Source organism: Mesoplodon mirus (assembly GCF_964341445.2).
Source record: "Mesoplodon mirus genome assembly, chromosome: 6".
NCBI lineage: Eukaryota > Metazoa > Chordata > Mammalia > Artiodactyla > Ziphiidae > Mesoplodon > Mesoplodon mirus.
The window spans coordinates 100,939,619-100,967,137 of NC_138982.1; the positions used below are offsets into that span (position 1 = coordinate 100,939,619).

A 27,519-nucleotide genomic window follows, 5' to 3' on the forward strand; every position below is an offset into this window, starting at 1 on the left:
CTTCTTTTCCAATTCTTATGCCTATGATTGATTTATCTTATCTAATTACATTGGCTAATACCACCAATCAATACCATGTTAAACAGTAGTGGAGATGTTCGGCATCTTTTACGTGTTCCTGGTCTTAGTGGAAATGTTAAGTGTCTTAGTCAGCTTAGACTGCCATAACAAAATACCACAGACCAGGTGGCTTCAACAAGAGAAATTTATTCTCGGTATCTGGAGGCTAGAGGTCCCAGAGGAGAGAGAGAGGAAGAGCCTTATTCTCTCATGCCTCTTCTTATAAGAACACTAGTCTTATCAGATTAGGACCCTACTCTTAAGACCTCATTTAACCTTAACTACCTCCATAAAGGCCTTGTCTCTAAACACAGTCACACTAGGGGTTGAGGCTTCAATGTATGAATTTGGAGAAATACATTCAGTTCATAACAGGAAATATCCGTTGATTTCTGTTTTCTTGAGTGTTTTTCATTAGGAAAGAGTGTTGAATTTTATTGGAAAGCTTTTTTTAGCCTTTATGAAGATGATTATATAATTTTCTCCTTAGAATCTTCTAGTATATGTGTTACATTAATGGATTTGTTAATATTGAGCCAACTTTGTATTCCTGAAATAAATATCACTTGGTTATGATGTGTTATTCTTTTAGTATGGTATTGGATTCTGTTTCCTAATATTCTGTTTAGTATTTTTACGTAAATATTCATAAGTGATAATTAATGCACAGTTTATTTTGCATTGTCTTTATCAGGCTTACGTATTGATGTTACATATTAAATAAAAAGTTTTCCTCCTTTTCACTTATCTGGAAAAATTTAGAGAGCATTTTAACAAGCTAGTTTTTGAAGGTTTCACTCTGTGAAACCATCTGGACCTGGTGCTTTTTTGGTAGGGTAAGTCCTTTATAGCTTTCTTTAGAGGAGAATGATCTATTTCAATATTCTGTCTCTAAGGAGTTCAATTTTAGTAAACTATTTGCCAGGCAAGTTACCAGTTTCATCTAGGTCTTCAAATTTATTTGTAGCAGTGTCTACAAAATAGATTCTTATGATTTTTTTCCTAATGGTTATTTCAGTGTTTTTCCACTGGATATTTCCCCCCATCATTTCTTGTTTTGTATATTTGTGCTTTCGCTCTTTTTTTTCTTTTTTTACCACTTTGATTGTTAGCTAGTGGTTTGCATATTTTGTTGATATTTTTCAAAAAATAGATTTTGATTTATTAATTATACTTAGATCTCTTCTTTTTCTGTTTTCTGCCTTACTAATCTCTGTTTCTAGTTCCATTATTATTTCATTTTCTTCTATTATTTTCCTCATTATGCTTGCTTTTGGCTTATTTTGTTATTTCTTCCTAGCTTTTAACCAGGAATTTAATTTATATTTATTCTTTCATTTTTATTGATAAAATTATCTAAAGCTGTGGATTTTACTTTGGTCACATATTTAAGACTGATATACCACAGACTGATTTATAGTATTATTATTTTTTAGGAATTCTTTAATTCTGTTTTGTATTTCCCTTTTAACCACTAATAATTTTAATTGTTTTTTATGGGATAAGTAATAGATAAATAGATTTATTTCAGTTGGAGGTACCCTTCTTTGTTACTGTTAATAATTTTTAGTTTTATTGCATTGTAGTTGGAAAACATTGTAATATTTCTACTTTATGGAACTTGCTTATATTTTATGTATAACCTAAGATATAATCATTTTTGTGCATGTCCCATGTATGCTTGAGAGGAAGGTTTATTCTGTAATATTAAGATGTAAAGTTTAATATGTATCCAAAATATCTATCTTATTATGCTGTTTAGGTTTTCTATATCCTTATTTTTATCCACTTGATCTCTTATTAGTGTATCTTTTTTCTTTTTTTCTTTCTGTATTTCTTTGGGTTCTTTTATAAAGATGATTACAGTGTTATTGCATAGCTATTCATAATTATAATGCCTTCATTTTAAATCGTGACTTCTAGCATTAAAAAGTTTCTCCTTTGTCATATTTAGTTCTTTTTAGTTTGCATTCTTCTATGTCTGACATCAGTATCACATACACACTGTCCTCCTTATCTCTTATTATATTCATTTGCTTGGTATACCTGTCTTTGCTCATTCCTTTATTTTTAGCCTTGGTGAATCATTTTGTTTTGGGTGTGTTTCTTATATATAACATATTTGGGGGTCTCATTTTGTGAACTAAATTGAAAAAATTTTTTTAAATAACTGAGTTAAGCCCATTTGCATCTGTTTGTAAAACTGAAAGCTTTTTTGTCTTAACTCTATCATATTATTTTAAGTTACAGTCATGTGTATTATATTTGCTGTGTTTATTTCTTTACGTTGTTTTCTTTCCTTCTATATTTAAACTTCTTTTGGAGTTTAATAAGTTTTGTAGTTTAAGTGTTAACCTTCCAATTCTACTTTCTTAAATACCTCTAATCCCTTCTTGTCTTCATCTTTTACTATCTGATTTGTCTTTTTTTTTTTTTTTTTTTTTTTGTGGTACGCGGCCTCTCACTGTTGTGGCCTCTCCCGTTGCGGAGCACAGGCTCCGGACACACAGGCTCAGCAGCCATGGCTCAGGGGCCCAGCCACTCCGCGGCATGTGGGATCTTCCCAGACCAGGGCACGAACCCGTGTCCCCTGCATCGGCAGGCGGACTCTCAACCACTGCGCCACCAGGGAAGCCCTAATGGTGTCCTTTAATTCCTACCAATTGCCTATAACTCCTATCTGTTATTCATATAACATTCAATGAACTATACTACTTTCCTCTTTTCCTCTCCCTTCTTTCCCCATTTTTACTCTGACAGGACATAAATTCATAACATATAGCCTATATCATATAATATCTTATTCTTCAACCCATCTCTACCTTTTCTCGATCAGTGTTTAAACATATTAAATGTTCACTGCCAGTCTTTTTGCTTAAGTTCTCCCAGTTATATCTTGAATAGATGAAGTTCATCTTTGAATAGATTGATTCCTTAAGAAAGGCTTATGGGTACAGAGTATCTTGCATGTTTAAAACTGCTTAATTTAAAATTTTTTCTTACTGTGAGAGTCAGCTTGATTTGATATATAAGTTCTTGGTTCATGTGTTCATTCTTTGAGTTTAAAAAAAATCCTCTTCCATTATTGCCTAGCTTTTTATATTGTTTTTTGAGAGGTTTGATACTAGTTGAATTCTCTTGCCTTTATAAGGTATTTGATCTTTGTATCAAGGCTGTAAAGATTCCTTATTTATCTTTAAAGTCAAATAGTTTTACAAGGATATGTATTGAAATTTATCATTGTGAGTTAGTTTTCATTGTATCTAATGAGCTCTTTCAGTATATAGAGTCTAGAAAGTTTTCTTAGATTATGGTTTTAATATTATTTCTCTTCCATTGTCTTGTGTATCTTTTTTAGATGCCTTAATTGTAAGAAAACTGGACCTTGTTTGCCATTTCAACCACATTCATTTCAACCACATTCTCACTGATCCTTTTTACTTTTTAAAATTTCCTTTTTATTTGTTTTCTCCTTTTCTTCAACATTCGTTATCATGTTTTCATTAGAATCTTTTATTCCTTGTGCACCTTGTAATATGGTCTTCATTTCTGACATAATTTTGTCACTTTTTTGTATTTTCTGAGATCAGTCAACTCATTTTTTTTTCTACTTTTTGTCCATTTCTGTTCTCAGTTTTTGAGTTTCTGTTTCAAGGTGTTTTGTCATATCCCCAGTTGCTTGTTTTAGGACATTTAATTAAGTTTAGTGTTGTGTTCCAGTTTCCTTCTGTTTTACCATTGTTTGGGGGGATGAGAGGGTTTCCATAAACTGAATTGTTAAGATTCTCATTTTTTGTTTTCTTTTTATACTATGTTTTTTAAGTAGATAAAGACTGCCTTAGTATTTCTGTGGACAGTGCTGGTGGTTTGCAATGGTTTACTAGCTTTGTAGTTTATGATAGGTTCATGATAGCCCTCTTCTGCTAGTGCAGTAAATTTTTCTTTCTCTCTTTTTTTTTTTTTTTGAAGAGCAGAGGCTATAAAAGGGGAGGAGTTATGTATCCTTTTTTTTTTTTTTAATCTTGCAGGATCCTAAATTTCCTCCTCTTGTTATGTATCCTTCTTCTTTTTTTTTTTTTTTTAATCTTGCAGGATCCTAAATTTCCTCCTCTTGTTTTGACCCCTGCCGCCCACCTTTACCATACAGTTTCCATTTCTGTTACTTTTTTTTTTTTTTTTTTGCGATACGCGGGCCTCTCACTGTTGTGGCCTCTCCCATTGCGGAGCACAGGCTCCAGACGCGCAGGCTCAGTGGCCATGGCTCACAGGCCCAGCCGCTTCGTGGCATGTGGGATCTTCCCGGACCGGGGCACGAACCCGTGTCCCCTGCATTGGCAGACGGACTCTCAACCACTGCGCCACCAGGGAAGCCCCATTTCTGTTACTTTTAACCTACTTCTCCCACCAAAGTATTTCCTTTCCAAAATTGCCCTATTCAGGATTTCTTTGCTTTTAAGTTCCTTCTCTCAAGTCAGTGCTCTTACCTACCAGTGGATTTTTTTTTTTTCAGTATTTTCTGGCTGTGCATGGGATGTCTTAATTGTCTTTGTCTCCCCCAATGGGTCTTTCATTAACCTTTACCACTTAAGTTATTTTTAGACTCCATGAAATCTATTAATATGCTTTAGGGATCTGTGACCCTAGTAAAAATAAATAAATTTTGTTCTTGAAGTTTCTTACTGTTTCTTTTAAAGTTGTCTTTGTAAAAAAATATATATATATATTTTATGTCAAATTAAAGTGTAAAGTATTATTTCACTTGAAAGAAGTGTTATTACAGTTTGATCATCATTGTTAACAGTTTACATTTAGAGTAGTTTTCCTTGGGCAGGAATTAAAGAAGTGTTTTTACAGTATGATCATCATTGTTAACAGTTTACATTTAGAGTAGTTTTCCTTGGGCAGGAATTAAAGAAGTGGTATCTAATCTTAATGATTATAGGTATTTTGCCTGGTAGATGTGAGAGCCACAGAATTTCATGTGAGATAAAATCCTGGCCTGTGAAAGCATGAACTCAGGAAGGCTAAAGGCATCTCATATCTGTTTATCATGAAAATACATTGATTACTGTGAATTTTTTTCATTAGAAGGCTTGATGGGTACTTATATTTAACTTGGATTTGTCCCTAATGCAGAAGCATCCTATGAAGTTGCTTGTTGCATTGGGAAGTATAGAAGCCATATACATTTCAAAAGACCTTAGTGAATCTTTGTGCCCTGAAATGGTCAGTCTGCTTTGTGGCCTAGAACAGAAAAGAAATGCTAAAGCTTTGTCTCTATAAATGATGTCATTACTTCAAAACGTTTCCTCTAATGTTTTGAGGCAGGTTAATGAGGAATTGACAGCTGTCCCATTTCTCATCAGCATTCAACTGGATGAAGGTAATCTACACGATGCTGACCCTATCCAAGAATTCCTATTTGTGAGCCCTTATAGGAAATATTAAAAAGTCTTTGACATCTCCCAAGTGGTGAAAAGTTTACTTTTCCAGAAAATCTTTGAAATTTCTTGGCATGCTGTATATGTCTCACCTGTGATGTTTGGCAACACATCTGGTTTTGCTGAAGTCTGTACACTGTTATGACTCATTGCTTTTTACATTAGGGTACTTGGTATGAGAAAACTCTGCCAGCTGTCCTGAAAGAAGCTGTCAACTTAATAAGAGCCAGGGCCTTGAGTCATTACCTTTTCTAGAGTTTTTATGAAGAAACAGAAGCAGAGTATGGAGCTTTCTTCTATCCAGAAGTTTGCTGGTTTTCCAGAGGAAAAGTGTTAGAGTTCTCAAAGTAGAAGTTTCACAAGAGACAAGGAAAGCCTACTAAATTTGATGGGGAAGATTGGTATTGCTTTGTGGATATTTTGGTTCTTGTGATTGCAATAAAATTTTCTATCAAGAACCTTTGGTCACCATCATGGATAGTAATAAAAACTTAGGTGCTCTTTTGTCCATGACGCCATTATGAAAGAGGCTATTAGAGGAGGCAATTATTCTTACAATCAAAGAAATGCAAAATTTTTAAAGTTAAGTATATTGCCTCCCTGACTTTTAGATTAGTGAAAAACATTTAAGTTTTAATATGTTGCTGTGGGTGTGATGAAATTGGTCCTTTTTCAATATTGAGGCTGTATTCATTGGTATAACTCACTTGGGTAGCCGTATGGAAGCATATATTAAAAATCACTCCTGGCCTTCCCTGGTGGCACAGTGGTTGGGAATCTGCCTGCCAACGCAGGGGACACGGGTTCCAGCCCTGGTCTAGGAGGATCCCACATGCCGCGGAGCGACTGGGCCCGTGAGCCACAACTACTGAGCCTGCACGTCTGGAGCCTGTGCTCCGCAACAAGAGAGGCCACGACAGTGAGAGGCCCGCGCACCACGATGAAGAGTGGCCCCTGCTCGCCGCAACTAGAGAAAGCCCACACGCAGAAACGAAGACCCAACACAGCCAAAAATAAATTAAAAAAAAAAATCACTCCTAAGGAAGTATTTCAAAAGATAGAAGAAGATGTGTTAGGAAGGTGTTTGTTGCAACATTATTCACTATGTAGAAAAATTGGAAGCAAACTAAATTTCTAACAGTAAGGAAACTTACTTAAAGTTAAGGGATATGCACCATATAGCCACTTCTTGGCTGTCACTGTTTGCTATGAACATTCTATTACCTGTCTTGCTGAACATGAGTGCACATTTCTGTATCGAGAAGAAGAATTGCTGGGTCCCTGGGCTTGCCTATGGTCAGCTTTAGTAGATACTGCCAAATGCATCTGTGGTAGTGCCACTCCATGCCCACCACCAGTGTATGAGAGTACCAGTTATTATTCTCTGTTTTTTCTTTTTTCACCCTTCTAGTTTGTGTGTACTGATATCACATTGTAGCTTTGCCTTGAATTTACCTGATGGCTAATGATATTGTTCTCTTTTCATGTGTTTATTAGCCATTGAACATCTTCTTTTGTGAAGAATCTTGAAGTTTTTTATACATTATTTTCTATCGGATGATTATTTTCTTATTTGTAGGGGTTCTTTTATATATTCTGGTTATGGATTCTTTTTAGATATATTTATTACAAATATTCTCCCTTTATATAGCCTTCCTTTTTACTTCTTTATTGGTATCTTTTGCTAAGCAGACATTAACTTAATTTTAATGTTCACAGTAATTTTTTTTATGGTTAGTACTTTTTGTATTATCTTCTAAAATCTTTACCCACTTGCAGGTCATGAAGATGTTCTCAAGGTTTTCTTCTAAATGCTGTATTGAGTTCCCTCCTGTACATTTATATCCTCAATCCATCCAGAATTGATCTTTGTGTAGGATGTGTGAAGTAGGAGTAAAAGTGTCAAGGTACATTTTCCTACATGGACTGTATTCATTTTATAACGTGCACATACTGGATCTGTCATTTATTCATGAAAAAAATAACACTGAAGTAGCCACCTTCCCTGAAATCAAAATGCACAATGACTTTATCGTGTTGTAGAAAAACGTACTCTTAAAGTAGTCACCACTATCTTTTAGAAGGAGAGGCAAATCCATTCTTAGAGATATTACTGAATTCCTTTTAAACACAGTAAATATTTGTTACTTGTCCTTTTAAATATATACCCAAGGGCTTCCCTGGTGGCGCAGTGGTTGAGAGTCCACTTGCTGATGCAGGGGACACAGGTTCGTGCCCCAGTTCGGGAAGATCCCACATGCCGCAGAGCGGCTGGGCCAGTGAGCCATGGCTGCTGAGCCTGCGCGTCTGGAGCCTGTGCTCCGCAACAGGAGAGGCCACAACAGTGAGAGGCCCACGTACCGGTTTAAACAAAAAACACACACACACACACACACACACACACACACACACACACACACACACACACACACACACACCACACACACCCCCAATAGTTGAATTGTTTAAAGGGAAATTAGATCTGTACCCTTCTAGTGTTTTCCTCTGCAGGTGAATTTTTGTTGAAGCAGCCAAAACTAATACTAAATCCAGCCAAAAACAACTTACTGTTAGTCACAGCATAAGAGGAATAATTATGAGAAGACGTCCTAGTCATTCAAAAAGAGAACACAAAATCACTTGAAGTCGGGCAGCTAAATTTTACAACTCAAACTCGCTCTGGCCCACCAAGCACAAGGCAGTGATCTTGAAGCCCAACTTTTTAAAGAAACTGTACTGATGGATGTTATTTAATGATAGAATCTTCTCTAAACATTTTCTGGGGACTGCAGTGGCTTCTTCTGTACTTTAGAGGCTTCAGCTGTGCACTTGCCCTGGCCCACTGCGTGCAGTTTTCTGAGAGCAGCACTGTGCCTGTCTGGTTTCATCACTGAATCCCTAGCACATACCTAGCTCAGTGCCTGGATATTCAGTAAATTAATTCCTTTGGGAATTCCAAGTTTTGTTTTTGAGATTAGAGGTGCTTCTGTACATGGGCCCTAAAAAGCTGTCCCCAAGTCTGTTTGTAAATTGAGTGATGTTCTCTAAGCAAGTTACATTTCTATTAGAGGTGGACAGTTGATGGTGCTTTTGCTTTCTCAAATAATTCCCCATTCTCCACCTTATCTTTCTAAGTTGCAAGTTCTTCAAATGAGCATTGTTCCATGGCACACCTCTCAGTAGGTTAAATGATGTTCCACTTAGTTGAGAACATAAATCAGGTTTCTTAAGCTTTATGACAATATTCACCCCACCTCTAGTCAATCTGAAATCAGATGGATCTCTCCTCTCTTTTGAATACAGAGTATTTTATTTACCATCTTCCAGAGATTAATTTGTTGCTGTTCATCATCTACCTAAAGTGTAGTTGGTATGGGTATTAGAAGAGGCATGATATCCTTAAGATCTCTAAGCTCTATTCAAGTGGATACGTATATACTGCCAACAGAGGCCAACAGGTAAAATAAATGAGTGAAATGGACTAGGTTATAATAACAGCATTGCCACAATGATAAATCATAACTGAGCTTCAGGATTGGGTACATTAGGGAATGGTGGATGCTATGGCAAACTGGAGTGTGACTTTTCTCTTTCAAAAGGGACATCCATTACTTAGGTACAACCACTTGGAAAACTAGCCCAGGTTTCCTTCTTTTTTTTTCTTGTGGTGTTTCAAGAGAAGCCAGAAATTCAGAATTTATGTGGAGTTTCCAGATTTTTTAAATCTTGGCAAGTAATTCAAACATTTTTGAAATAGTTTAGGCTCAAGACTATACAGGCCAAAAGGGCAAGTAAAATACATCTGTCTGCTAATTGAGGGCCTAAGCCATATATACACTCCAATTTGCATACTATAGTACTTATCTCAGATTTGATCATCCAAAAGCAAGGTATTCTTACTATACACCAAAGTAAATTTCACACTGTATTAGTTTTCTGTTTCATAACATCACAAATTGAGCAGCTTAAAACGTCAAAATTTCTGGAGTGATGTGGCCAGGAGCCAAGAGATGCCGGCAGCTTCTAGAAGCTGGAAGGAGCAAGAAAGTGGATTCTTCCCTAGAGCCTCCAGAAGAAATCAGCCCTGCTGATACCTTGATTTTAGCCCTGCAGATGAAGCAGATCCTGAAAGAAGAGCAATAGAAGAAACATTGGTTTGCTGTTGGTCCTTATAAAGGTTCCATGACCCAGTGGAAGAGGAACACATGCAGTCATAACCCCAGAGAAAAGTATGAGAGAGCATCTAAATGTTTCCAGAAGGGTGGAGAATGACTAAGAAGAGCACCAACAGATGTAACAAGATAAGGAAATGGAAGAGCTCATGGATCAATGGCCAGGGATGGCTTTGGGTCAGACACTCCTTCCCCACTGATATGTGGAATTCACGTAGTTCTAGCCTAAATGCCATCCTTGGGAAGACGAGAGGGTGAGTGGAAATTTGGATCTGAACTACATTAAACATGAAATGACTTAGAAATTACTAAATTGATCAAGTCTCTGTATAACTGACTCATTTGTGTGTTCTACTATCAGGGACATGAGTGTTGAAAACTCAGAAAAGGCTGTAGACAAAGTTTACATGTATTTTACGACTGATTTTTTTGCCAAAAAATATTCTGAACAGACTAAATTCTTAGATATATTGTAAAAAAAAAAAGTTCTATTAAAGTGGGGGAAAAAGACATTAAACTTGGAAATATATTTTTGTTTTTATTGATTCTTTGGAAAATAACCTTTTGGGGTCTAGCACATAGAAACCGTTCGTATTTGGATATTTAGTTATGCAAAATAAAAGCCAATCTTGAATGGAGGGGAAAAAAACAACAACAAAATTTCTTAGTTTCTGTAGGTCAGAAGTCTGGGCTTGGCATGACTGGATTCTCTGCTCAGGGTTTTGCCTGGCTGAAATCAAGATATCAGCTGGAGATGCGGTTCTCATCTGGGCCTCAGGCTTCTCTTCCAAGTTCACTGGTTGTTGGCAGAATTCACTTCCCTGCAGTTATAAGACTCTGGTCCTCATTTTCCTGCTGCCGATTGGCCAGGGACTGCTTTCAGTTCCTAGAGGCCGTCTGGAGTGCTAGTTCACCACCTAGATGTTTGCTTTCTTTGAGGCCAGCTGACATGTGTCTCGTGAATTTCCAGTTCTGTGACTAACCAGAGAAAACACTCTGTTTTAAAGGCCCTACCTGACTAGGTGAGGCCCACCCAAGAAAATCTCCCTCTTGCCATATTTGTAATATAGAAGTAGTTAATTCTTTTTTAAAGCCAGGGGTGAGGGGGTAGCATAAAAGGATCACATACCAGAGAAAATTCTAAAAGTCAATGCACATTGGAAAAATTTAGCTTCACTAGTTAATCAAGAAAATAGAAAATTACCAAGTTTCTTTTATCTCTAATACTACTGGGGACAGAATAAATTGATACAGCCTTTCTGAAAAGCAGTTATGTAGGTGTGGTTTATGTTAAATAAGAGCAAGTATATGAATTGATGAATAAAGAGAATACTGTGCTTGTGTGTGTATATATACACATAAACATACACGTGTGTTCATTTAATGATGGCTGTAACCCTATGAGATAAATAGTACTATAATTTTCATTTAACAGATGGTGAGAGCCAAGGCATTGAGAGGTACCCTTCAGAGTGTTACTAGTGGTTATCTCGGTGTAATAGGATTATATAAGAATGATTATTTTTTTCTCCTTATATTCAAAATTTTTATAAAGTTTATAGAATTTTTAAAAGCACTTATAAACAGGAAAAAAAGTGGTAATAAGGCTGCCTTGAAATAAACTCTCAACCTATATTGGAGGTAGTGACGTAAATTAGTGTAACTCTTTTGGAAGGCAACGTGACCCTGTAATTTAAAAAAATCTGGCCTCAATAATCATTTTAAATATGGGGAAAAAAAGGCTGTGCATATGAACAAATCTATTGCATCATTATCTAAAATATGAGAAAAATAGAAACCTAAATTTCTATGGTAAAGGAATTAGTTATATAAACAATGACTTTTCCACTTAGAATTATTACAAAGAGATTATTGGTTCTAGCTCTTGCCACATTTTCCTGGGCCCCTGAACTCTATTTCCTTTGGAGCTTTCATGGACTTCTCAGCCACTTTCTCCTCAAAGGCTTCTTCCCACTCTACTGCTGTTTAAGTTTCCTGTGGTGTGGACAGCCATGCACCCAACCCCCTCCAGCGTCCAGGCCTTCACATAGATGACCCACTTAACATCTAACATCTCTTCCCATTCAGAGATAGAGCCTTTCCTTCTCCCAGAAGGCAAGAGATTTCTTCTCTCCCGTAGTAGACTCTAGATAGGTCATCTCAATTCTCACAGCTCCTTCTGTTTCCAAAGGATCACATCATTCTTTCTTTCAGATTTATCACCATCTCTCCATGCCAGTTTACCCTAGGATGTTTGCACCTTTTAGCCATTATGAATAATGTTGCCGTGAGGTATCCTGTACAAGTTTTTATGTGGACATATGTTTGCATTTCTTTTGGATATATGCCTAGAAGTAGAATTGCTGAGTCATATGGTAACTCTGTGTTTAACCATTTGAAGAACTGACAGGCTTTTTTCTGAAGTGACTGTACCATTTACCAGCAGTGTATAAAGGGTTTCAACTTTTCTATATGCTTGTCAACACTTGTTGTTATCTGTCTTTTTTATTCTAGCCATCTTAGTAGGTGTAAAGTGGTATCTCATTGTGGGTTTGATTTGCATTTCCTTAGTGGCTAATGATTTTTTCTTTTTTTGCTGTTGCACATTCTGTGTGCTTGAACAATGACATTTGTCCATCATTGTGGTATCATACAGAGTATTTTCATTGCCCTAGAAGTCCTCTGTGCTCTGCTTATTCATCCCTCTCCCACAACCTCTGGCAACCATTGATCTTTTTATTGTCGCTGTAGTTTTGCCTTTCTTGAATGGCGTATGGTTGGAATCAAGCAATATGTAGCCTTTTCAGATTACCTTCTTTCACTAGTGTTAGTCATTTAAAGTTCCTTCATGTCTTTTCATGGCTTGATAGCTCATTTCTTTTTAGTACTGAGTAATGTTCCATGGTCTAGATGTACCACAGTTTATCCATTCACCTACTAATGGACATCTTGGTTGCTTCCAAGTTCAGACAATTATGAATAAAGCTGCTGTAAACATCCATGTGCAGTTTTTTGTGTGGACATAAATTTTCAACTCCTTTGGGTAAGTACCCAGGAGTGTGATTGCTGGATTGGATGGTTAGACTGTTTAGTTTTGTAAGAAATCCCCAAACTGTCTTCCAAAGTGGATGTACCATTTCGCTTTCCCATAAGCAATGAATGAGTTCTCCTTGCTCCACATTTTCACCAGCATTTGGTGTTGTCAGTGTTCTGGATTTTGACCATGCTAATAGGTGTACAGTGATATCTCAATTTTGTTTTTAATTTGCATTTCCCTGATGATAGATAATGTAGAGCATTTTTTCATATGCCTATTTGCCATCTGTATATCTTCTTTGGCCCATTTTTAAATTAGGTTGTTTTCTTATTGTGGAGTTTTAAGTGTTCTTTATATATTTTGGATAGGAGTTCTCTATCAGATGTGTCCTTTACCAGATACGTCTTTTGCAAATATTTTCTTCCAGTCTCCAGCTTGTCTTCTCAATCTCTAGACGTTGCCTTTTGCAGAGCCAAAGTTTTTAATTTTAATGACATCCAGCTTACCAAATATTTCTATCATGGATCCTGCCTTTTTTGTTGTATCTAAGAAGTCATAACCATACCCAAGATTATCCAGATTTTCTCCTAGGTCATCTTCTAGGAGTCTTATAGTTTTGCATTTTACCTTTAGGTCTGTGATCCATTTTGAGTTAATTTCTGTGAAGGGTATAAGGTCTGTGTCTAGATTCTTTTTTTTTTAGCATGTGGATGTCCAGTTGTTCCAGCACAATTTGTTGAAAAGACTATCTTTGCTCTGTTGTATTGCCTTTGCTCCTTTATCAGTTGACCGTATTTATGTGGATCTATTCTGGGCTCTCTATTCTTTTCCATTGATCTGTTTGTCTATTCTTTGACCAGTAGCACACTGTCTTGATTACTGTAGATTTATAGTAAGTCTTGAAGACAAGTGGTGTCAGTTCTCCAATTTTGTTGTTCTCCTTCAATATTGCGTTTTCCATTCTGGCTCTTTTGTCTTTATATATACTTTAGAATCTGTTTGTTGATATCCAGTAGCTTGCTGGGATATTTTTCCAGATTTATTGAGAAATAATTGATATGCATCACTGTGTAAGTTTAAGGCATACAGCCTGATGGTTTGATTTGCACACATTGTGAAATGATGACCATAGTAGGTTCAGCTAACATCCATTTTCTCATGTGTGTGTGTTTATATGTGTGTGTATATATATATATATATATATATATAATAAAAAAGAAGAAAAGAAAAAATATTCTTGTGATGAGAACTCTTAGGATTTACTCTCTTAGCACCTTTCCTATATATCATGCAGCAATGTTAACTATTGCCAGCCATCATGTTGTACGTTACATTCATAGTACTTAATTTATCTCATCACTGGAAGTTTGTACCTTTTGACCACCTTCCTCCAGTTCCCCCTCCCCCCACCCTCCACCTCAGGTAACCACAAGTCTGATCTCTTTTTCTATGCGTTTGTTTTTGTTTTCGATTCCACATATAGGTGAGATCATATAGCATTTGTCTTTCTCTGTCTGACTTATTTCACTAAGCGTAATGCCCTCGAGGTCCATCAGTGTTGTTGCACATGGTAGGATTTCCTCATCTTTTATGGCTGGATAATATTCTTTTGTGTGTATATGTACCACAACTTGTTTATTTATTCATCCATCTTTGGGCACTTAGTTTGTTTCCATGTCTTAGCTAGTGTAAATAATGCTGCTGTGAACATGGCAGTGCAGATATCTTTTTAAGTTAGTGTTTTTGTTTCCTTTGGATATATTCCCAGAAGTAGAATTGCTGGATCATATCATAGTTCTGTTTTTAATTCTTGGAGGATCCTCCATACTGTTTTCCATAGTGGCACTACCAGTTTACAGTCCCACTAACAGTGCACAAGGATTCTCTTTTCTCCACATCCACACCAGCGTTTGTTACCTCTTGTCTTTGATGATCGCCATTCTAACAGGTGTGAGGTGATATCTTTTTGTAGTTTTCATTTGCATTTCCCTAATGACTAGTTATGTTGAGCATCTTCTCATGTACTTTTTGGCCTTTCACATATCTTCTTTGGAAAAGTCTATTCAGGTCCTTTGCCCATTTTTTTTTATTGCCTTTTTTTTTTTTTGGCCGCACAGGGCACATGCGGGATCTTAGTTCCCTGACCAGGGATTGAACCCACGCCCCCTGCAGTGGAAGCATGGAGTCTTAACCAGTGGACCACCAGGGAAGTCCCCTTTGCCCATTTTTTAATTGAGGTGTTTTTTTGTTTTGCTATTGAGTTGTATGAGTTCTTTATATATTTTGGATATTAACCCCTTATCAGATATATGGTTTGCAGATATTTTTCCCATTCCATAGGTTGTTTTTTCACTTTGTTGATGGTTTCTTTCGCTCTAGGGAAGCTTTTTAGTTTGATATAGTCCCACTTGTTTATTTTTTATTTTGCTGCTTGTGCTTTAAGTGTCATGTCCAAAAGATCATTTCAAAGACCCATGTCAAGGAACTTTTTATTTTTTTTAATTTTTGGCAGTCTTTGTTGCTGCGCACGGGCTTTCTCTAGTTGCGGTGAGTGGGGGCTACTCTTCGTTGCAGTGTGCGGGCTTCTCATTGCGGTGGCTTCTCTTGTTGCGGAGCACTGGGCTCTAGGTGCATGGGCTTCAGTAGTTATGGCTCACGGGCTCTAGAGCTCAGGCTCAGTAGTTGTGGCATAAGGGCTTAGTTGCTCTGCGGCATGTGGGATCTTCCTGGACCAGGGCTCGAACCTGTGTCCCCTGCATTGGCAGGTGGATTCTTAAGCACTGCGCCACCAGGGAAGCCCCTCAAGGAACTTTATATGCCTGTGTTTTTTCTTCTAGAAGTTTCATGGTTTCAGGTCTCACATCTAAGTCTTTTAAAAATATTTATTTATTTATTTATTTATTTGGCTGTGCCAGGTCTTAGTTGTGGCACATGGGATCTTCATTGCCACATGCGGGATCTTCATTGTGTCATGCGAGATCTTTAGTTATGACATGCGGGATCTAGTTCCCTGATCAGGGATGGAACCTGAGCCCCCTGCATTGGGAGCACAGAGTCTTAACTGCTGGACCACCAAGGAAGTCCCTCACATTTAAGTCTTTAGTCCACTTTGAGTTAATTTTTGTGAGTGGTATAAGATAAGAATTCAGTTTCATTCCTTTATAGATGAATATCTAATCATCCCAACTTGCACTTTTATTCAGATTGAATCTATAAATCAAGTTGGGAAGAACTGACGTCTGGACAACATTCAGCCTTCTTATCCATTAACATGGAACATCTCTCCATTTATTTAGTTCTTTGATTTTGTTCTTCAGAGTTTAGTAGTTTTCCTCATGTAGATCTTATACATATTTTGTTAGATTTATACCTAAGTATTCCATTTTGGGGGGTGCTAGTGTAAATGGTACTGTGTTTTTAATTTTAAATTCCACTTGTTCGTTGTCGATATATAGGAAAGCAAATGATTTTTGTATATTAACCTTGCTGTAATCACTTATTAATTAAAGGAGTTTTTGTCAGTTCTTCTAGATTATCTACACAAATGATCGTGTCGTCTATGAACAAAGATAGTTTATTTCTTCCTTCCCAATCTGTATTATCTTTTTTCCTCTTTTCTTGTCCTATTATGTTAGCTAGTACTTCCCAGTATAATGTTAAACAGGAGTGGTGAAAAGGGACATTTTTTGCCTTGCTCTTGATGATTTTGGGAAAACTTTTAATTTCTTACTATTAAGTGTGATGTTAACTGTAGGTTTTTTGGGGAATGTTCTTTATCAAGTTGAGGAAGTTCTCCTCTATTCCTAGTTTTTTTAATCATGAATGGATGTTGGATTTTGTCTAATGCGTTTTCTGCATCTATTGATTTGATCATGTGGTTTTTCTTTTTTAGCCTCTTGATGTGATGAATTGCATTGATTTTCAAATGTTGAACCAATCTTGCATGCCTGGGATAAATCACACTTGATCATGGTGTGTAATTCTTTTGTATATTGTTGAATTGTATTAATATTTTGTTGAGTATTTTTACATCTATTTTTATGAGAGGTATTGGTCTGTAGTTTTCTTGTAATGTTATTGGTTTTGGTTTTGGTTTTGGGGTAATGCTGGCCTCATAGAATGAGTTAGGAAATATTCCCACTGCTTCTGTCCTCTGAAAAGAGATTGTAGAGATTTAGTGTGATGTCTTTCTTAAATGTTTGACGGAATTCACCAGTGAACCCATCTGTGCCTGGTGTTTTCTCTTTTGAAAGACTATTAATTATTGATTCAATTTCTTAAATAGATATAGACCTATTCAGATTGTCTACTTCTTATATGAGTTTTGGCAAGTTGTGTGTTTCAAGGACCTGTACATTTCGTCTAGGTTATCAAATTTGTGGACATAGAGTTGTTAATAGTATTCTTTTATTATCCTTTTTAATATTATGATGTCCCCACTTTCATTTCTGATATTAGTGATTTGTGTCCTCTTTTTCTTAGTTAGAGGCTTACTGACTTTCTTTTCAAAGAGGCAGCTTTTAGTTTCATTAATTTCTCCATTGTTTTCCTGTTGATCGATTTCTGTTCTAATTCTTATTCTTTTCTTCTGCTTACTTTGGATTTAATTTGCTTTTCTTTTTCTAGTTTCCTAAGGGCTAATGATTTTTCAAACATTTTTATTTTCCCAGAACATGGATTCTTTTAGACTATAAACCAGTGTGTCATGGGTTTTATGGTGATTAATATTTGATTAGCTTTTATATTTTTCTATATGTATCCATATACTGTTTTTTGAAATTCCTCTCTTATTTATCCATGAGAAACTTCTAACAAATTTGGCTGGCTTTGAGAGCCATCAGCAGAACCTATAATTGTTGGCAGTTAAATGCTTCTTGTTGATTCAGGAGTACCTTTGAATGACCAATTGGGGAAAGCAGTTACAGAATTAACGAGTATATTGGCCCAGATTAAGGGTGAATTTTCTTCTTCCTTTCCCAGAGTGTTTTACCAAGTGCTTGTATTACTTGTATAATGGGTAAAACCTGTGATCAAAGGCGAGCCAAGTGAGGAGAGATACCATCATCCTGGCTGGGAATAAGAGGTGAAAATAGGTGTTTATCTGGTATATATTGATCTCACTTAAGCACCTGCAAGGAGAGCTGTTGTACTTTCTTTTTTTCTTGTTATTTTTTTAAATTAGGATTCTTTAGGACTGCCTTTTGAGTTTCACAGAAAAAGAGGGGGTTTAAAAAAATGTTTTGTTTCTACCACAGATTGAATTTATACACATTTCAGATGACAAGAGAACTCTAAATAAACAAACAAGAGGTGAAACTACAATGCTAATAGAAAATACTTTTATGATTATGTCTGTATTATAAAAGGGTTAAAAAAATTTTTGTTTCACTTCAAGAATATATTTTTGTCAATTATTTTCATAGAGCACTTTTACTTTTAAATCTAATAACTTGGAATTTCCTAGTATTTGTATACATGATATAATTTTTATAAAGTAAGGATAGTTCTGTGTGTCATGATCATATTCTTTATGATCATTTAAATATGATCTTTTTTGTTTGTATCTAAAAGTATCTGAAAAGTCAGTATTTGTACTGAGCACCTTTATGGGCCTTGTAATAAAATCCTTAAATGGCAAAGAACAGCTAGTGCTGATAAGCCCAGCTGAACCTATTGTTCATTTTTACAAGAGTTAACTGGTTTATGTAAAGATTCTAGCTGATGCAATTTTTCTTCCTTTTACCTATTCCCACTGGGCCTTAAGATTTAATGTGATGGACCCTGGCTCTGCACACATTTGGTTTTGCTAACAAATTATACAATGTCTAATATTTTTAGTATTTGAGATAATATTTGGAATAACATGAAGTACATATTATATTGCTCTGTTTTAACATTAGGTCATTATTTTTTAATATTTAGTATTCAAAAATAAGACAGTATCTAATATTTGTCCTATTTACCAGACTGTTTCTAAGTTATTTAGTATTAATCTAAAGACTTAATCATCTTTTCTTCTTGTATATTCATATAATAACTGTTATAGGGTTCTTGTTTTACTTGAAAGTTAAAAATATTGATTGCTATATTTAAATTGCATTCCATATTTAGCAATAGAAGGCTTTTTTTTTTTTTTTTTTTTTTGCACAGTGGGTGTTTTTAAAGAAAGAATGAGCAAGGACTTCCCTAGTGGTCCAGTGGCTAAGACTCCACGCTACCAATGCGTGGGACCCGGGTTCAATCCCTGGTAGGAAACTAGATCCCACATGCCGCAACTAGGAGTTTGCATGCTGCAACTAAAGATCCGGCACTCGGCAACAAAGATCTGGAGTGCTGCAACTGAGACCTGGCGCAGCTGAATGAATAAATATTTAAAAAATAAAAAAATAAAGAAAGGATGAGCAAGACATATATTTTATATTGAACACCATAGCAAACACCTAAGACCTGTGTGTGTGTATGTGCGCGTGTATGCACACCTTGATGTTTGGTATTTATTCAGTTTTTTCAGCTGTCAGAAGAGAGTGGAATAGATCTCTGAAGTTCTCGTTCTGCTGTGTCCGATTCTGTGACCTACTTTTTCTTTGTGCAAAACACCTCACAATAAAAATTGTTTTAATGTTTGCATTTCTTTTGAAAGCTTTATCGAGATATAATTTATATACCATAAATTTCACCTATTTTAGATGTATAGTTTGATGAGTTTTAGTAAATTTATATAGCTGAGGTGAAATGCAGGTTTAGAAATTTCCATCACACCAAAAAGTTCCCTTGTGCCCATTTGGAGTCAATTCCCACTTCACCCCTGGTCCCAAGCAGCCACTGATCCTATGTTTTATCTTTATTGTTTTTTGCCTTTTCTAGAAATATCATAAATGGCTTCTTCTATTTAGCATAATGTTTTTGAGGTTCATCATTTTTGTTTGGGGCAAATAAAAGATAACTAGAAGTGGAATTGTTGGGTTGTATGAAATGTATGATATGTATATTTTATGTTTAACATTTTAAGAAACTGCCAAATTGTTTTTCAAAAATGGCTGTGCCCTTTTGTGATTCCATCATCAGTGTATGAAGGTTTCAGTTTCTCCACATTCTTACCAATATTTGGTTTTGTCAGTCTTTGATTATAGCTAATCTAGTGGGTATGTAGTGGTATCTCCTCATTAGTTTTAATATGCATTTCTTTAATGACTAATACTGTTGAGCATCTTTTCATGTGCTTATTTGCCTTTAGTGTGTCTTCTTTGTTAAAGTGTCTGTTTAAATCTTTTGCCCATTAAAAAAAATTGGATTGATTGAGTTACAGGAGTTTTTTTACACATTTCAGATGTGAGGTCTTTATCAGATTAATGTTTTGCAGATATTTTTTCTTAGCCTGTCGTTTGTCTTTTCATCTTCTTAATGGTGTCTTTTTTTTTTTTTTTTTTTTGCGGTACGCGGCCCTCTCACTGTTGTGGCCTCTCCCGTTGCGGAGTGCAGGCTCAGCGGCCGTGGCCCACAGACCCAGCCGCTCCGCGGCACGTGGGATCCTCGCGGACCGGGGCACGAACCCGTGTCCCCTGCATCGGCAGGCGGACTCTCAACCACTGCGCCACCAGGGAAGCCCCAATGGTGTCTTTTAAAGAGCAAACATTTAAAATTTTGATAAAATCCTAATTATTAATATTTTTCTTCAATGGATTATGCTTTTGGTGTTGAATCTAAGAAATCCTTGCCTAACCCAAAGTCACAAAGTTTTCTTTTATGTCTTCTTGTAAGAGTTTTATAAGGTTAGCTCTTAGAGTTAAATCTATGATCCATTTTGACTTAATTTTTGTATATATTGTGAAGTTCTAAGTTGTTTTTTCATATTGATATCCAACTGGCTTAGTACATTTGTTGAAACGACTGTTCTTTCCCTGTTGACACTTTTTTCAGAAATCAGTTGATAGTTGTAAGTAGGTTCATTTCTGGACTCTGTTCTGTTCCATTCACATTAATGTAGATATTCACCCTTACAAAGATGCCACACTCTTCTTGATTACTGTAGTTTTATATAGTAAGTTTTAAAGCAGGTAATGTAAGTCTCTCTACTGTCTTCTTTACTAAAATTATTTTGGCTATTCTGTGTCCTTTGCATTTCCATATACATTTTAGGCTCAACTTGTTAATTTCTAAAAAAAAAAACCCTGCTAAGATTTTGATATGGATTGCATTGAATCAGTAGATCAATCTGGGGAGAACTGACATCTTAACAATATTGAATCTTCTAGTCCATGAACTTGGTATATCTCCTGATTTATTTAGTTCTTTAATTTTTTAGCAGTGTTTTGCATATTTTAATGTACAGGTTTTGAATTGCTTTTTTTAAAATGTATCTCTAAATAGTTAATCTTTTTATTGCTATTATAAATTAAGCTTTAAAAATTTCATTTCAGATTGTCACTAGTTTATGGAAATAAAATTGATTTTTTAAAATTGAAGTATAGTTGATTTACAATATTATGTTAGTTTCCAGGTGTACAGCATAGTGATTCACGGGGGTTTTTTTGCCAATTATATTCCATTATAGGCTATTTCAAGATTTTGAGTATAATTCCGTGTGCTACACAGTAAATCTTTGTTGCTTATCTACTTTATATACAGTAGTAGTTTGTCTCTGTTAATCCCATACTCCCAATTTTTCCCTCCCCACCTCTCTCTCCCCTTCGGTAACCATAAGTTTGTTTACTGTGTCTGTGAGCCTGTTTCTGTTTTATAATGAATTTGTAATGAATTCATTTCTTTCTGACTTCAGTTAGTATGATATTCTCTAGGTTGCTGCAGGTGGCAATATTTCATTCTTTTTTGGCTGAGTAATATTCCAACGTGTGTGTGTGTGTGGTATGTATATATATGTGTGTATATATATATATATATATATATACATACCACACACACACACACACACACACACACACACACACACATACCACGTCTTTTTTTTTTTGTCTTTTTTTCTTTCTTTTTTCTTTTTTTCCGACTGTGTTGGGTCTTTGTTGCAGTGTGTGGGCTTCTCTCTCTAGTTGTGGCCTGTGGGTTTTCTGTCTCTAGTTGTGGTGTGTGGGCTCCAGGGCACGTGGACTCCAGAGTGCTTGGGCTCCAGAGCGCCTGGGCTCTGTAGTTTGCAGCACACAGGCTCTATCGTTAAGGCACGCGGGCTTAGTTGCCCCGTGTCATGTGGGACCTTAGTTCCCCGACCAGGGATGGAACCCGCGTCCCCTACATTGGAAGGTGGATTCTTTACTACTGGACCACCAGCGAAGTCCCATACCACATCTCCTTTATCCATTCATTTGTTGACGGACGCTTAGGTTGCTTCTGTGTCTTGGCTATTGTAAATAGTGCTACTATATTATGAACATTGGTGGTGGTGGGGTGCATGTATCTTTTCAAGTTAGTTTTCATCTTTTCTGGATATGTTACCAGGAGTGAGATTGCTGAATCATATGGTAGCTCTATTTTACAGTTTTCCATAGTGGCTGCACCAATTTACATTCCCACCAGCAGTGTGGGAGGGTTCCCTTTTCTTCACACCCTCTCCAGCATTTATTATTTGTAGATTTTTTGATGATAGCATTCTGACAGCTATGAGGTGATACCTAATTGTAGTTTTGATTTGCATTTCTCTAGTAATTAGTAGTGTTGAGCAAGCATCTTTTCATGTGCCTGTTGGCCATCTGTATGTCTTCTTTGGAGAAATGTCTCTTTAGGTCTTCTGCCCATTTTGATTAGGTTATTGTTTACAATTGACTTTTGTATATCGACCTTGTGACCATATCTCCCTTACCAGTTCTGGTGGGGGGTTTTGGTTGATTATTTAGCATTTTCTACTCACATGAAAATGTATAGTCCTTGAAAATGATATCTATGGAAGTTCACATTACTCTTATTCAAGTGATGTTATTCAACTTAAAATATTTTTAGAACTTTTTATTCAGAATTTGTTAAAGTTACCAGGCATATAAGAAAAACCCATTTTTATTAGTTATTGGTGGATATCTTGCTCTAATTTTTTTTTCTGCCCTTTTATCTTAATAAACTTAGATCTGTACTGAGGGAGGATATGTTATTTTTTACATGTTTGTTAGACATTAAAGGATAAAAGTTGGTAGGCAGTTAGATATTTGCATCTGAAGTTCAAGGAAAAGGCTATGTAGAGGTGTAAATGTGAATTGTCTTATCACAGTTAAAGCTGTAGGACTAGATATGATCACCTAAAGGGGTTGACAGAAGTCCAGCAATTCTTGGAAGAAAACTTGAGAAGGTCTGTAAAAGGTTTGAGGGGTGCCCTGAGCTCAACAATCTGTTCCCCCTTGGGGAACATGTTAAGAATACTACTGCTTGACTGTCAATTCATGTATGAGCCACCTGCCTGCATGAAATGCTTTAAGTTAATTTTTTAAAATTCCTTGTCACAGTTTTAAAGAGTATAAATATATTTCACAGGAAATTGAGTCATTATAAGGTCAGTGATGCCTGTATACACTGTTTTTCCTTTTGAATCATTTGAACAGTTATTACTTGGAATTTTTTTTTCTCTCCGGAGTAATGTGAGTTTTTCATCATTAAACATTCTAGTCATCATTTTAGATTAATTTAATGCCCAGTTTGGTATATTATTATGATTCTTTTACCTACATTGTAAATATTATTGACTTCATGAATCACACCAAATATCTGCTTTTCTTTGATTCCTAGGCAAATACTGTGGTCTGGGGTTGCAAATGAACCATTCAATTGAATCAAAAAGCAATGAAATTACAGTGCTGTTCATGAGTGGAATTCATGTTTCTGGACGAGGATTTTTGGCTTCATACTCGGTTATAGATAAGCAAGGTAATTTTCACTTTATATCATGATTCCCACATTTTACAGTTTCTGAAAACAAAAATGCAATGTTTTCTTTGAGTACCTGTTATCTGAGTTTGGAATAGAGTAGGAAGACTGAACAGTTAATACCACATACATAAATCTGACAAAATTAGATCAGTTTCAGAATTTTTAAAATTAAGTATATTAACTTTATATAAAGTCTTTTTATGTACTTACCTTTCCTTAGTAGAAGAAATATTGAGTTTTCCACCTTTATAAGATTGGAACACAAATGATAATAAATTTTAAAAATCTATCATTGGGGCTTCCCTGGTGGCGCAGTGGTTGAGAGTCCGCCTGCCGGTGCAGAAGACGGGTTCGTGCCCCAGTCCGGGAAGATCCCACATGCCGTGGAGCGGCTGGGCCCGTGAGCCATGGCCGCTGAGCCTGCGCATCCGGAGCCTGTGCTCTGCAGCGGAAGAGGCCACGGTGGTGAGAGGCCCGTGTACTGCAAAAAAAAAAAAAAAAAAAAAAAAATCTGTCAGTTACTGTATCAATTTAAAGCTTTATTATCCACAGTTTACCACTTCATCTTCCTGTGTTAAAAACCATATTACCATTCTTTTCAAAGAAGAGACTTGCATAGCACCAGGAGTAACCTGGGGAGTGCTCTCTGAGACACTACAGGATAAACATGAGATATTTTCTAGATTGTTAATATTTAGAATCTGAAGGGGGGAATTAAAAGCAAGGCTATTAAGTGAAATAGATACATACTATCTGTCTCATTAAAGTTTCATTGAGTGTGAGAGAGGAGAGCTGTTCTGTGTGAAAAAAGGTCTACTTTCCCTTAATTTCTAAGCTATGGAACAAGGTTTGAAGACTAATAAAATCCCTCAGAGTGAAAAAGAAAACTCATTCGAATGGAATAATGGAAAGAAAAGAACTGGAAATGTTATGCTAAATGAACAATTAATATATTTGACAGAACTAGGAAAACTAAGGCAGTGTGGTGTTGTAGAAGGGGCACTAAGTAGCCCTGGAATCAAAGCCTGCCTTTGCCATGTACTAAGCAGGTGACCTCTGACCAGTCATTTCACCTCTGTCAGTTTCATCTGGAAATGGGTTAGTTGTGAGGACTAAATCTAATAATACATGTTTAGTGTCTGTAGGCACATAACATAGTAGGCAGAAGACAAATGTTAGTTTCCCCCTTTCACTACTGTACACACACACATATCTCACTTTCCCCACTCCTGCCCCGCCTGCCACCATCAGAAGAGTAAGGTAGAAAACACAGAGTGAAATGATAGCTTTCCATCCTTTCGGTTTTACTTTGTGAAAGTCTTGGGTTGATGGGTGAGAGGATAGAAGATAATTAATTTGCTTCTTATTCTTCTTAAGTTTCTTGGTCGCAGTATCAGGTTAAATTATTTATTTTACGTTTTCATATTTTCCCCTTTCTCTCTTTGTTATTTATTGAGTTAAAGGTTTCTGGAAAATAATATCTCCTCTTTACCAAAAATTTTCTTACATTGGATATTTAAATTATGGAGCTTTTGATCCACGGAAACCTAAATGCCCTTATTAGAGTTTCTTAAGAATTGACAATCATCTCAGATACCACAGTCAGTATGTTGTAGACTTATATACATCTATGCCAGATTTAAAATGGCTATGTCACTATTTTAGATGACTCTTAGCTTCCAAAGATTTTTTCGAAATATCCACCTTAATCAGGAACTTCTTTATAGTAACACTTTCCAAAATCATAATCATCTTGGGAAATCCTCATCTCACAGCTTGCTCCTGAATTTTTTCTTAATGTTTTTGTGCATTCTTACCCATCCATCAAGCATTTGTTTCATTTGAAGTGAATTGGCTAAATTCAAGAGAACACTGGTTGAATTTCATATTACTTCTTCTTGGGTGGCCTTTCAGACATAATTTCTTGTAATGGCTCATTCATTTGAAGGCTGGTGCGCTTTGGTTGAGAGTCTCAGTTTGTTTCCATCCAGGAAACTTAGCTGCCACACTGAATTCCATGAATACTTTCAAGGAACATCACTACATGTCCCCAGCTTAATAACCTAGTTAACGGTTTAGAGTATTTGGGAATGAAAAAGTTGTGAAAAATCTTGCTTCACTGGCTTCCTCATTTGTTAAACTGTCACAAAGACTTGTTAACGTTATAGTGTGATGTGTGGTTGATACAGCCATGATTTTGTGTAAGATAGACTAATTTTCATTACTTCTTATAAGAGCCTATTGCAAAATTATATTCCCTTCAGTGCCTTATTTCCTGCAATAGGCCTGGCACCGGGAAAACAGCAGTAAACGAGACAGACGCAATCACACCTTCACAGGGCTTACAGTACAGGGTTGGAAAAAGGCATTAAACACATGGTTACTTAATTGCAGTTATAATAAGTACGGTGAAGGAAACATCCAAATAAGGGTGCAGGGAGTAGAAGATTGATGAAGAGCAAAACTCTCCTGAAGAAACCACTTCTGAGCCCAGAACCAAAGGAACCAAAGGATTAATTGGAGGTTCCAGACATACAGGGAAGAACATGGTAGGGAAGAGAGCAGCAGGTGCAAAGGCCTTAGGGTGGGAAGGAGCTTTGGAGGAACTGGAAAAGTAACCAGCACAGCTGGGGTGAAATGAATGAGTGGTGAGTTAAGTCACATTATTCAGGGCCTTGCAGAAAATGTAAGGGTTGGAGTTTTATCCCCAAAAAAGTGCATGGAAGCTGTTAGAGCAGAGTAGTGATGTGACTGGATTTATGTTTTTGTTTTTACGATTCCCTGATCTGTGAAGAACGGGCCAAAGAGAGAGAAGAAGAATTGTAGGGAGGCCAGGTAAGAGGCTGTTTAGAGGGGGACTGGATCAGAGGTGACCAAATTAAGAGATCTTGCTATAAAAGTAGCTCCAGAATTAGACCAGATTCTAATTTAATTCTTTTTAAAGACTTTTGAACCAGACATATCTTCTACAGGGAAACATTTCAAAGGATTAGTATTCATTCTACCTGAGTTTATGTTGAAGTAAGAGGCTTCAGACACAAAGAAGCTTCTTGGATGAGGTGCTGAGCTGCTACAGTGCCTCCTCGGTGATGTCTGGGGCACTGTACCTGGTGTGCTCTTCACTTTAGGGTCTAGTTTTTATAACTTTTATGGTTTTATTCCTCTCTGTTATTTTTAATCATCTTTGAGCAGTAGTTTCCAGTCTTTTACACTGACAATTACTGCTTTTAATTTTCACCCGTAAACCTCATTTTTGAAAGATTTTATCCACCAGTGAAAGGAAGTTTTCCTGTTTCTATTGGGCAGCAAAGAAAGACAGATAAAAACATTAATCAACACTTCAGTAATAATTAGAGGATTGGTAATTTACTCTGAGTTGGTATAATTCCATCAGATTCGAACTAGACTTTCTGAAATTGAAATTTTCATCTGAAAATTGAAGATGTACGTGGATCCTAGACATATCCTGGGCAACATATTAGCAACCACTGTTTAGAAGTTCTGTAGAGAGAAACTCCTTAGTTACTGCTGGTCTTACTGAGAGAGGCAAAGCCAGCCACTCACAAGTCCAGACTCAGTAACTCAGATCTTTTAATCCAGAATAATAAATGATACCGACATTTTCATTCTAAAATGTAAATGTAAAAAACAGCATTTACCACTGGACTTGAAAAATAAAATAAATTTTATAGGGGATTTGCTCTAAATTCCTGGTTTTGAATCTGTTCAACATTAACCAGTTTCTAAGAAAAGCTCAACATTTCTAGGATGACTCTGGGCAATAATTTTTTAGGTAATTTTAGTTACGGAACAATGAGCTCAGAAGGCATGTCTGCATTTGCATTGATAGCTTCAGGTCTTTTAAGGCAGCCTCTGTTTGTTATGTGCCATCAATTTGGGGCGGGGTGTGTATCTGTTTGTGTGTGCACATATATATGTATATGACCAG

General features: G+C 36.3%; 1 protein-coding gene across 1 annotated transcript in view; it reads left to right on the forward strand.

Annotated features, from left to right (window-relative positions):
• Positions 1 to 27,519, forward strand: part of DCBLD2 (discoidin, CUB and LCCL domain containing 2) — a 97,034-nt gene that overhangs the window by 34,998 nt on the left and 34,517 nt on the right. Inside the window, exon 3 of the mRNA XM_082625046.1 lies at positions 23,430 to 23,567. Within this exon, the coding sequence (XP_082481172.1) occupies positions 23,430 to 23,567 (138 nt within the window). The remainder of the gene's footprint in view (positions 1 to 23,429; positions 23,568 to 27,519) is intronic.